Source organism: Chenopodium album, chromosome 23 (assembly GCF_948465745.1).
Source record: "Chenopodium album chromosome 23, dcCheAlbu1.1, whole genome shotgun sequence".
Lineage (NCBI taxonomy): Eukaryota > Viridiplantae > Streptophyta > Magnoliopsida > Caryophyllales > Amaranthaceae > Chenopodium > Chenopodium album.
The window spans coordinates 28,916,560-28,929,388 of NC_137856.1; the positions used below are offsets into that span (position 1 = coordinate 28,916,560).

A 12,829-nucleotide genomic window follows, 5' to 3' on the forward strand; every position below is an offset into this window, starting at 1 on the left:
ACATTAGCTGTTAAGTGTGTAACATGTATATGGTTATAATGGACCTAAAAGTGTAAAGGATAGTTGAGTCTCTTCTTCAAAACTCGAATAACTCATACTTGAACACGAGTAGTTTCATTCTTATTGTGTGTGTTGCCCATCTAAGATCGAACTTTGGGGTGCTTTTGTTTCAAGAAATTTTCTTCACATTAGAAAAACTTAGGTGAAAAATACAAATCAAACAATGTGCAATTTAATGAGGGAGGGAGGTAACAAAGTTTCTAGTACTCCTAAATGAGTTATTATCTTTGGTAGCTCCTAGTCCTACATTCCTACCCTATTAGACGAATTTGTCAAGTTAGAATGATGGATGTGCTAAGGAACCTATTAGGCTAATTCAAAGAGAAGAAAAACACATGGGTGGGACAACTTTTGAAGAAAGATACACAAAAGTTAGGACAGTCTTCTCTCATAACTATAATTGAACTTTTAAAATAATGAACATAAAGGGATATCTTGATGGATTTGTACAAGATGATCTAAAGCATGTAATCTTATACTTCATAAACTCATTTTAATGGATGAATCATGTACACCGATTGTTATAACAATTTACATACAAATGGATACGATTCATATACAAAATTCCAACAAAATATTAACATTCAATCATATGACAAATGTGATGGTTAATTTTTATGAGGTTTTTAGTTTCAACTTTAGACATGTAATTGTAATTACGATATTCGAAAGGGGAACCATATGCATATAGTGATATTAGTAATGGTGGACCGGTGGTGATGGGCAATTGGAAATTTGGATCAAGTCAATTGAGTCATATTCGAGCGACGAGTTACTTAGCTCATGATACTATTCTAATTCATGATAATGATTATCATTATTTTACTTGAAGCATTATAATTTATTCATTTGATTATGAAACTGACTATCAGTTATATAAAATTAAGATAGTGTCATATCGAATCACAACATCAAACTTTAAACAAAATTCAAACATGGATAACGTCATTCTAGATAGGATTAACTTTTGCTATATACATACATGTACAAAACTCAATCAAAAGAGAGAACAATTCAAAACCAAAAAATAGAAATTATATGATGTGATCTCCACTATTATGAGTTAATGACAATCAAATAAAACACACACCACACTACTTAGATTTATTCATCACTAACCCCCTCTTCTTATTAGTGGGTCCCTACCCCTTTGTCCCAATCAATCTTTGCACCACCAATCATTCTCATAACTCAATCCACTTCTCATTTCTTTTCAATTTTCTTTATAAATAAAAAATAAAAAAAATAAAAATATCAAAAATTAAAATATTTAAAATTAAAAAAAAAAAAAAAAATTTGAGTGGGGCCCACTCCAGTTCCTCCTCCACAATCCTCCGGCTTCGGCGTCCCTATAAAACCTCCATTAACGGTGTCTCGATCTTCCTCCACCCCAATTTCTCTCTCTACTGTCTTTCTCTCTCTTCCCCCAATTTTCGTCTTTCCATTTCTAGGGGGAGTCAATCTCTCCCCCTTAAACCCTTCCAAACCCTAACAATGGCGGATCAATCCTCAGAAAAAACCCTAGATTCTACTCCTACTCCTCCCGATCAACCTCAATTAGCCGATTCCATGCCCCCTGAAACTGTATCACCCGTTGAAGAAGACTCAGGTTCATCGTCGTTGTCTCGGAACTCGTCGTTCAGTAAACTGAATGCTCAAGCGCCGGAGTTTAAGCCGAAGAAGACGATTCCTTCGCCGCCGAGCTCGGTAATTGGTGGTGTTGCTGGTGGTGGTGATCCGAGAGTGATGATCGTTTCGCCGTCGCCGTCGCCGTCTCCGCCGCCGGGGTTGGTGCATGTTTATCCGCCGCCGCCGCCTCCGCCGCAAGTCAACTCGCCGTTTCCGCTTATTCCGTTGCCTCACTTGAATCATCTCCATCATCCGCAGCATCAGCAACACCAGCACCAGCAGCAGCAGCATAATCAGAATCATCATGATCATCAGCATCATCATCATCGGAATGATTCGCATCGGAAGCATCATCGAAGCGGGGAGCAGCAGGATGGGGCTGGTCAAGGTGGGCATAAGTTGGATAAGGATCATGGGCAAGGGAGTAATGGTGCAGCAAAGAATCATAATGGGTTGTCTGATGAAAATACTCAGAAACTCATTAATCAGGTGTGTACTTGCTAATCACTTTTTTTGCTAATGTTAATCTGTATGTTTATATCAAGCTGACTTACTGTTCAATGTTATGTATATGGTGGCAAATTAGTATGATTTAGTGGTTTTAGCAGTATTTGGGAAATTGTTGCTAAATTAGGATTTTAATGTTGTGTTACGAATTGAATTTGGTATTATCTGATGGCATTTTTCATGTTTACAAATCTCTTAGGGAGCGTTTTTACAAGCTAGTATATCAAAATTAGTCTAGGTCATGCCCAAGTTCATTAGCTCTATACCAAAATCATTTTGGTTAAACAGATTTATTATCTTGGCTCAACAGATACTCGGGTAGGCTTGTTAGATTGTATCTTGCTTATGTAGCTGAAGTAAACATTTGATTCAATGGTATGACTAAAAACTCATTTCTTTGCCATGTTGGTATAAAAGAATCGTAGGCATTGGTACATTAAAATCTAAATGAAAGGCATATACATACATTTTTGGGTTGTAAAATTTGATTTGAAGAATACAGCAGTATCATGCCTATTTTCCTCCAACTTACGATTTTTACACTTAGATTTTTTTCCCTCTCCACTCTCACGACTAAAAGTACTAAATTAAATAAAGCTACATCTACTCCACGCCACCCGTACGACATTCACTGTTAGAGTTTTGATACCTTGGGTGGTAAATCTGGTGATTTTTGGGTATGTCCGTAGTTGGCTCTCTGTTTGGCTGTTTTTGTGTTGATGTAAAGAAAATTATGAGCAAGGAAGTTTCTCTGTCGCATAATCATGAAGAAGAGCCTTGATTTTGGGAATTTGGCTGATGGTGCTTTATATGGGCATAGACACATCTAGTGTGGGCAGGTTATTAATGAAGTGTGGTGAATAATGATTGATGTAATGAAAATTAAGAGCAAGGAAGTTTCTCGGTTGCATAGTTATGAAGTGGAGCCTTGATTTAATGATTTTGGGAATTTGGGTGATGGTACTGTTTATAGGCATAGACACATTTAGTGTGGGCAGGTAATTGGTAAAGTGTGGTAAGAAATGATTGAAGTAGACCAAGTTTTTTTGGTTCTAGTCGGGAAAGGGAAAATATAGGAGTGTAGGAAAATAGTGAATTGTAATTATGACAAGTTGAACATATGAAATGAAGGAACTTAACTCCTTATGCACCCCATTTTAAATTTACCAATAATTTTGCGGTTTTCTTATACCAATATGGCAAACAATTGTTTTTTTAAATACCAATTTGACTAATTTTCCATTTGAAGTATAGTTTTTGTATAATAAAGTAATTGAAGTTGATGTCCCACCATGGTAAGTGTTATATGACTTATATCTCAAAATCATGTCCAGAAGGAATCATGGTAAAAAATTAGTAAAAGTGTTTTGTTAAAAAATAGTAAGGAAGCCATTGAATATTGTTGGCTATGCAATGCATGTCAAAGATAAGCAAGTTCATTAGGCTTATGGATTTAGAAGTTCTCTTGCTGCATTGCAATGTGTGGCAAAGTATGTTTAACAATGTTTGATGTTTTTGGGATGCGTGAATGTTCAAATCTAATTCATTATAGGTATTTATGATGTGCAAACTAGGAAGCTATATGTGCTGTTATTGCAAAATTCTCTGAGTCATAAAGTAGGAGTTATATGGGCTTGACACACTGTGTCCTAACACAACATTGCTTGCAAGAAAGTTTGATAAGCTTGTTTGATTGAAGTTGCCATGGTATGGGCTGGTTAATTAAATAGATTTGCGGATTGGAATTGGAAGGAAATAGCTTTGGAAAGAGTTAACTTATTTTGCTATTGTCCCAGTCTTGAGTGGTTAAGTTATATCACTCTGCTACTTCTTGTGTATATTAATTTTCTTATGACTTATGATTGCAGCAAGAGGAAAAAATTTCCTCAAGAATGTGATTTATAATTATGTATGTATCCTTCTAAGTTGATGGTATGGTTCTAATATTCATCTTGAAGAACCTTATATCAGAACTTACTATTTGAACCATCTTGGACGCTAGGTGTAGGAAACTTACCATAAGATGTCATATTTTGTTTTGGTGAGGAAGGGTGATAGTTAGATGAAAGAAACTGCTCTTTCAATAAATTGAATTATGATGAAGCTAGTGATGATTTCTTTTGATCTAACGAGAGGCATTAAGATTCAGTTAAGCATCCTAACTCTTCAAACTTAGATTGTTTTTGGCACTATCTTGTTTATCAAAGGGCGTTCTTGTAGCTTGGAAAATAAGGATGAAGAAATGTTGGCTTGCTAAAGTGTGGAAGATGGTTCTGTTACGAATTTGGTGATACAGTTGGAAAGATAAAATCCTAGGCATTTTTTGTAGAGAATTAGAGATTGCTCATGTCAATCTGTCAATGTTGAGTTATTTTTTGAAAATAAGGATGAAGAATTGTTGGCTTGTAAAGTATGGAAGATGGTTCTGTTAGGTATTTGGTGATGCACTTGGTGACTTGGGAAGATAGAATAATAGGCATTTTTTGTATATATTGCTCTTGTGAAGGTTAAGTTCTTTTTTTGAAGCTATTGTGTTGCTGGAATCTAGTGTTAAGTCTTGACTATTGAGGAAAACTTGACATTTGTTAATTTTGCGGACAAGTCATTTCATTATAAAAGGAGTTAAGGTTTTGAGTTCATAGAAAGTCACATTTTAAATTTTGAAAGCCACTTGAATTTATTTTTTTTATTTTTTTATTTTGAAAGAAAGCCACTTGAATTTTCTTTTATGATGAAGTAGCTCGAAACTTCGAGTATGAGCCTTTTTGTCTTTGCCCCTCTTTAGCACAGCTTGGTAATTCTTTATTACTTAAAAAAAAGTTATTACATGATTTAATTAACTTTAATTTCTTATAACTATTGATGTATCGCAAAGGTGGTAAATTATATTAGATAATAGTTACCCTTTTGAAAAACTACTGAATGGAAAGAGAGTAATAACAATCCGTAAGGGGTTAATAAACTGTATGATAGAGGGGAAATGTCCAATAAAGTCTAATGTTTAGTTCATCTTTTTTTTTTCTCATCCTATGTGAACTTATATTTTATTCGATGTGAATATGTTTTTTCTAACTTGTTTAATCTAAGTATCTGATTTGACTAAACATTGACCTTATATGTACACTAATCTATAGGGAAAAAATGTATCAAGTTAGGTCTTATTTGATTTGTATCAATGTGTATTCTTCTAATACGTAGTTTTTGTAAAAAAATTCTTTGCAAAATTAAAGAAATTTAGCAATAAAAAATTGCATTTAAAACAATTTAGTATCAGATATAGTAGTTTTTCTAGTCTAATATGAACCTTTTTTTTTCCTAATCTAATCTAAAATATGTATAAGATACTTAAATAAGGTGAAGTTAAACATAGTGTAGGACTCAATTGTATATTTTTCATCCAATAAGGCTGAGGGATATGTGCAACCTTTGTTATCATTTGCACTCCAACTTGAACATAATTTCGTTTGCTATGAATTATCTTAACTCTCATGTAGGTTTATTTTCTTGTCCTTGAATCAATTTTCCATGTATTTTTAATATGCAACAAATAGCACATTTTTTTCGTTGTTTGGGTCTTTCACAGTCTAACGGAAGGAGGCATTTTTAGGTGGAGTATTACTTCAGTGATGTGAACCTGGCTACTACTGATCACCTAATAAGGTTCATCAACAAGGATCCTGAAGGATTTGGTATGATTGTTGTACCTTCTAATCATCTATTTTATAGGGGAGAGATCTAGTGGGATTTACTTTTTTATTTTAATGACAAGGATGCAACTGCATTTTTGAAAAGAAGTATGCATTTTTTTTTTTAAATCGATGTGCATTTTTCCCCTTTGTATAGTAAAAGGACTACTTCTTGGGGAAAAATAATTAGCTTGATAATAAAAAGATGCACGCTCTTAAATAATTTAAATTAATGTTGCACATTTTCGGTTAAAAAACATGCGCATTCAATTTTTAATACTTGCTTAAAATCTCACATCTTTCTTTACTTGAGCGAATGTAAATGCAATTGAACTAAGTGCAAGCTGACTTGGCTCCAACTTTGTAACCATTAACATTGCGTGTTTAATTTAGTTAGACCCTGGACTTTGCAACCTCCTCACACTGTTAACCAACTCCGGATCTTCAATAAGTTGTTTTTATTATGATGAGTGACATTCTTTCATCGCTTCTGTGCTGTAGAGTTTTCCTTGGATACATTCTGTTTTTGTTAATCTTTTGGAAGTATTTTTACTTTTATGAATTATCCTGTTTTCTTGACCTTTTCCTGGTTACAAATTATATAGTACCAATATCAGTGGTTGCATCTTTTAAGAAGATTAAGGCTCTCATAAGCAGTAATTCTCAGCTTGCAGCTATACTAAGGAGCTCAACAAAGCTTGTAAGTCCTAAATCTCTCTTGATAGCTTCCTTTCTTTGTGAATGCTTGGTATTGCTTTATGATTTATCATGGTTTTGTATTCTGCTGTTGTATCTTCTATTCTAGTCCACCCTGCTTCTCATTGATCTTACTGATCTTGTATGGCTATCTGCCTCCTCAGGTAGTTAGTGAAGATGGGAAGAAAGTGAAGCGCTTGCATCCTCTAACTGGGTCTGATATGGAAGAGCTGCAAGTATGGCGTTAGATTTATATGTTTGCAAGCTTTTTATATCTCTATATAAACTGATGGGCTCTACCTTTATACTAGAAAGTTTTCTGTCTTATATCTGTAGACTTGGTTTCCTTGACATCTGATGATTCTGATTTATTGGCATTCATGTATAGGCTCGTATCATTGTAGCTGAAAATTTACCTGAAGATCATTGTCACCAGAAGCTCATGAAGGTTTTTTCTGCTGTGGGAAGGTACTTAAGCATCTGATAAAGGCTTACAATTCATAATTACCATCTGGAACTTAATAATAATTTCACATCAGTTTTTTTTTTTTTTTTTTGGGTGTGTTATTGTGATTTTAACCCAAATGATATCATGAATAATAGTTATAATAATATTAAGCATTTTTATGCAAATATAATGATAAGATAATTATTATTATGCAAATATATGAATGATAAGCAAATTAATTGTACATGGTAAGTAGCATGGGAAATATTGCATCTTCAATAACTTTGAAACAACAACCCATCTTTGGCTAGTGGGTGATCAATAAGTAATAGATTGTAAATAAAAAAGATGATTGTCATATTCCCTCCATTAAGATTGAGAAGTTGATGCTGGATTTTCTGTTGCCTGGAGCTTCTGGAGTATTGAAAGGATTATCATGTAAGCTGGGATTTAGAAAGTTCATGATTCTATGAGAGGTTTGGGGTTTGGAATGGTATTTGAGTATTGAAAGGATTATCAAGCTGGGATTTAGAAAGTCTAAGACTCCATGAGAGGTTTGGGGTTTGGGAGGGTGATCTGAAACATATAGCTTTGGCAGGAAAATGGTGGTGGAGTAGCATAGGTCTTGTGGTTTGATGCCATACTTGCTTACATACGTGCGTACGTCCTTCAAATATACAGGACTGGTTTTTAGATTTGTTTTATAGGGTTTGAGGAAGGAAAAAGATTCTGTAAAGAAATGCAGTAATGGTTACAATATGGTTTCCAGATTTGTTTTGAATGTTTGAATGTTTGAGGTAGGGAAAAGATTCTGTGGAGAAATGCTGTGATGGCTACATTATAATTTATAAAGCACCTAGCTACAGCCGAATTACTAAGTTTACTATGGCAGTGCTGCTCCACATGATCTGTCATGGGATAGGTTACCTTGTTAGCATCTTTATATGCTTGGGTTTTTAAAATTATTCTTTAAGGGAGATAGCTTGTCCTCTTGATGTACTTTGCTTTCTCTAATACCATAAATTGCTTTTTCTTATGAATAATACTTCCTCCTCAAAAAAAAAAAAAAATAAAATAAAAAAAAATAAAATAAAATAAAATAAATAAATAAATAAATAAAATAAAATAAAATAAAACCTTCCTCCATTTCTTCTTAGTTGACATGTTTTGACTTTGTGCACTATTTACATGACTAATTTTGACCTTCTATTGTGATTTAGTTCTAAGAAATAAACATTGTCATAATACATAATTAAAGGTAAGTAGTATTATATTTTAAAGTATGCGTTGCCAACCATACCTAAATGAAATGCGTTAACTAATATGAAACAAAGGAAATAATATCTAGCACAGGAAAGTTGGAGCTGCGGTCATGGAAGATAAAATAAGGGGAGAACTGGTTGAGTTGGTTTTGGCATGTCAGGCAGTAATAAGATCCACCAATAAAGGGATCACCAAAGATGACTTGGATGAAAGAAGTTAAAGACATGAACAGGTTTGGTTTGCAGGAACATATATGTTGGATAGAAGAGATTGGAAGGAAGAGTATAATAGATTAAATATTGGTTTATGTAGTTGACCCCATCTTTGGGATTAAGGTGTCGATTGTTGTTTTTGTAACAATACTACTCCCTCTGTTACTGATACACGTAGTTTTAGCAGAGCTTGTGTTTGGGGTATGGAAAGTAGTATTATAGTTTATAATCTACAAGTGGAGAAAGTGGGTTCCCCTGGGTAAAAAAGAATTAATGATAATAAAGGGTAGGACCTTGCCATATAAGTGATTCAGTCATTCCGAAACAGCTGAATAGGGCAGGTTATGTGATTATTTAGGAACAGAGGGATTTTAAGGTGTAAAAATTTTTTTTTTTGAAACCTTTTAAGGTGTAGATTATAACACAATAATAGGTCAATTAAACATAGCCTTACACCTAAATAGCACAACTACTAGTGAACTTGATTAGAAGTTTTGTAATGAACATATTTTGAACTTGATTGGAAGAATCACAATGAATATATTTCAGAGAGAGTTTTAGTTTCAAGTAAAGTTTCTATGAATCTAATTGAGTTTTTTTCTCCTTTTCCAGTGTGAAGAGTATTCGTACCTGTCAGCCTCAACCTTCCAACAATGGTGCTTCCTCTGCATCTAGGCCATCAAAAACTGATAATATGCTGTACTGCAACAAGGTAATAGAAGGTCTTGTGTTCATTTGGGATGCAACATCCTTGTACCATTTTTTTTTTTTATAATTAATTTCTTGGTTTTCCCGTCTTAAATCTAGATAATATTCCTTATGACTGATAACTTGACCAATGCTCCTTTGATTCTCTTGATACAAAGTACGAAAAATATCAAAATAAATTTGATAGGGATCTTACATTGTTATTAACTTATTACTATATAACTTTGGTACTTAAAGTGAGTATATTTTTTCCATGGCACCAATTTGATGTTGTAATATACTATGGTAGCTAAAATAATGATTCAAATGTGCTCAACAAACTGTACTGGAACATTTGAAGTTAATCTGGAATTTGTCAGATCTAATATTCTAATGGCTGTTGTTTTGATCAACTATTTTGTTTCTTTTGTTTAGCTGCATGCATTTGTGGAATATGAAACAGTTGAGCTGGCTGAAAAAGCGGTATGAATCTGATCACTTTTCAGGTTTTCTCTCTCTTAGAAAACTTGCTTTCCCTTTACTTACTACAGTTGCTTTTGCCTTTTGCAGATTGTTGAGCTGAATGATGAGGGTAACTGGAGGAATGGCTTGAGAGTTCGCTCACTGCTTAAACCTGTGGTAGATGTTTCCTAACACCTTTTTCCTTCTTTTCATTTCTAAAAGGCTCTTCTGATCCTTTCTAAGTGCGCAGGTCCTAAGCTGAGCATTGTAGGTTGTAGTTTCATAGTCATTATTTTACAGAGTTATATAATCTCTTGCACTGCAACAGAGAATTGCTTAGTGAGTGAGGAGTCTGTTGATGCATATTGCTCATTCTAGTTAATTTCGGTTTTTGAAATTTATACAATAGTAAGGGGTCGTTTGGTTCATTAGGGAAGTGTAAATTCCCATGAAATCTCAATTTGTGGGAAATAAATTCTATCATCAAAATCATGGGAATTCAGCAAATAAGTTTGGTTAAGAATGGAGGAAGTAAATTCCCATGGGAATTTCAACTTACCAACGGGGGGGGGTAAGGTAAGTGAATTCCCATGTTTTGTGGGAAGTCAAAATTCCCATGAATTTTCATTGCCCCCATTTTCACTTTTTTGTGTCAAGGAATTTTGACTTCCCACAAAATATTTAGCCAACCAAACAAGGTCTAATAGTAATTGAAATATAGATGTCTCTAGAAAAATTTAAATCAAAATTCAATCATAATAATAAATATAAATAATGAAATTCCTAAGCACAATAATTATTTTGCTAAAAAAATAAAGTAAAAATAAGGTAGAGTTTAAGAGGGATTATTCCTTTTAAAGAACTCCACATTAGTATAGGTATATAGTGCTAGCTGTAGCTTAGTTCATTTTTGGATATCGGACCGGATCTGATCCAAAAATCTGAATATCCTAAAATTTCGGATTGGAGATAATACGATGCAAATCCAATCAGAAAATTTCGGATCTGGTCATAGAAATTTTCGCAAAATTCGCGACTTGTATCCGATCCAAAAACCGAATTTTTTTTGGTTATTCAATCTGAAATATCCGAAATCAAAAAACCAGATTAGATATCCGAAATTTTGGATTGTACTTTCGGATGGGATCGGTAATTTTTGAACACCCGTAGCTAGTTGTTCAACTTTGTTCAGTCCCTCCATTCATTATAATGCTCCTTCCTTTTTGATCAAGTCCGTTCCATAAAGTTCTTCCCTTGTATACCTACACTAAAGTGGAGTATTTTAGAGGGAATTTTCCCTCCTAAACTCTACTTTATCCCTATTTATCTTTTTTATTTTGGTAAAATCATTAATATACCTAGGAACTCCATTATCTATATATTAACTTATTATTATCATTGACTATTAAGTTGCATTTTTCTAGAGACTTTTATATTTCAATTACTATTAATTTGAATAACCGAGAATGGCTGGAATACTAGTTAATCCTATATGTATTTTGGCCAGAATAAATTTTTCCATTTTGTGTACATTACTGTCATTCCCTTGTACACATCATCCTTTCCTGGCCTTCCCTAAAGATCCACATGAAAACAATTATTTATTATCAATTTTTTTATCTCCAGTATAAAACTGCAAACTAGACCTATATTTTACTTTGGGGATAAATATCCAGTTAAAAGATACAGCTCTAGTTTACAGCATTTGTTTTGAAATATTACTTGATGAGTTATACTTGTATTGAAGTTTACATTGTATAGATGTCATGTGAATTTATGAATTTGCTAAGCTCCATATTACTTGTTAATGCCCCTGGTTTTCTTATAATTTTTATCTTTGTTTTTTCTGGTGTTATCAGTCTAAGAATGCACAAGCGCGAGGAAAGAAAACTGGGAATGAAGGTGAAGTTACATGTGAAGAAGAAGATGTATCCACGTCTGAGCAGAACCAAAATGAAAAACAATCAGAAAACCTTTCTGGGCATTCTGATGTCCACTCTCATGAGCAAGTAAGCATTCTTGTCTTCTCTTTATAACTTGTATCCATGTGGATGTTGTCATCGGAGTATCCACTTTTAGTCCCAGAGTATCCACTTTTTTCTTGTCAACTGGGCTAGCTGGCTAAGGCTTCTCTATAATGAAACAGAGGGAGTACTTTGTTTTGTCATCGTGAAGTATAAATCCAATTGTCCACATGTCCCTGGTGGTGAAAAGGCATTGCTATATTTTAAAAAATGTTTTTGAATCAAACTAATTGATTCTATGATATTTATATACAACTGGTCAAGTAGAGAATAGCAATGGAATTGAATTGATACCAGAGATTCTTTTTATTTCATTCTGTTTCCAAATTTTGAATCTTCTTTCTTTGCGGATTAGAATCTCTGTTATCTTGTTGGTATATTCATGGTGTTTTTTTCACTGGCCTTGACAAATGATGTTGCAATATGCTGATAAATAAATAATTTCTTATATATATATCTATAGCAGCTGATCATTAGAGTTTTCTGTCATTGAACAGGCCGAGGAGCCAATCTTAGAAAAAGAGGGTGGGCAGAAAAAGAGTCGTAATCGGGGTCGCGGAAAGGGGCGTGGAAGGGGTCATCATAATCATCACCAAAATAATAGGGGGCACCATGTGGGCTCCCCACCTGTGAACAATGCAATGAACGCAGAGCACCCTATTGTAGCAAAGCAGCAGCCTCCTGGTCCTCGTATGCCTGATGGTACCAGAGGGTTTTCTATGGGCAGAGGGAGGCCAATTGCTGTCAATACAACTGCTTAAAAATAAGCCTCCTGCCCCACATTTGGTTGCTGAGTTTCTTCAGTTTCGTGTGCTTCCGATGTCAGTGTGTGGCTGTGTGTTGGGTGCTTGTGAGGGGGAGTTTTGCCGCTCTGTTTGTGGGTTAATGGCAGGGTTGTAGAGCGAACTGTTGGTTTGGCTTTTAATCCTATGTTGTGCTTTGAGTGTCATTTGCTTCCAGGAAAAGATGATGTCGAAAATGTATGTTGCCTATTTGTTCTTATGAACCCCCTTCTCCCCTTCTGAAAGGGGGTAAAAAAAAGAAAGAAAAATGTAGAAAGTAGACCAAGAACTTCGGATTATATACCTGTAGAGATGTGAATGAAGAACTTACAATGAAAGGCAAGTAATGTATTTGTGGCGCCTCCTCTCTCTC

General features: G+C 34.3%; 1 protein-coding gene across 1 annotated transcript; it reads left to right on the plus strand.

Annotated features, from left to right (window-relative positions):
• Positions 1–1,305: 1,305 nt before the first annotated feature.
• LOC145606656 (la-related protein 6B-like) lies at positions 1,306–12,829 on the plus strand. The gene is made up of 10 exons (XM_081662465.1): positions 1,306–2,178; positions 5,804–5,885; positions 6,488–6,582; positions 6,743–6,814; positions 6,967–7,046; positions 9,114–9,213; positions 9,624–9,671; positions 9,759–9,827; positions 11,510–11,659; positions 12,172–12,829. The coding sequence occupies exons 1-10, from the start codon at positions 1,555–1,557 to the stop codon at positions 12,433–12,435; spliced, it is 1,584 nt and encodes a 527-aa protein (XP_081518591.1). The 5' UTR covers positions 1,306–1,554; the 3' UTR covers positions 12,436–12,829.

Coding starts and splice junctions, on each gene's coding strand:
- LOC145606656 (XM_081662465.1), top strand. CDS start 1,555: ATGGCGGATCAATCCTCAGAAAAAACCCTAGATTCTACTCCTACTCCT. Junction 6,583..6,742: donor TAAGGAGCTCAACAAAGCTT/GTAAGTCCTAAA, acceptor CTGCCTCCTCAG/GTAGTTAGTGAAGATGGGAA. Junction 9,828..11,509: donor GCTCACTGCTTAAACCTGTG/GTAGATGTTTCC, acceptor TGGTGTTATCAG/TCTAAGAATGCACAAGCGCG.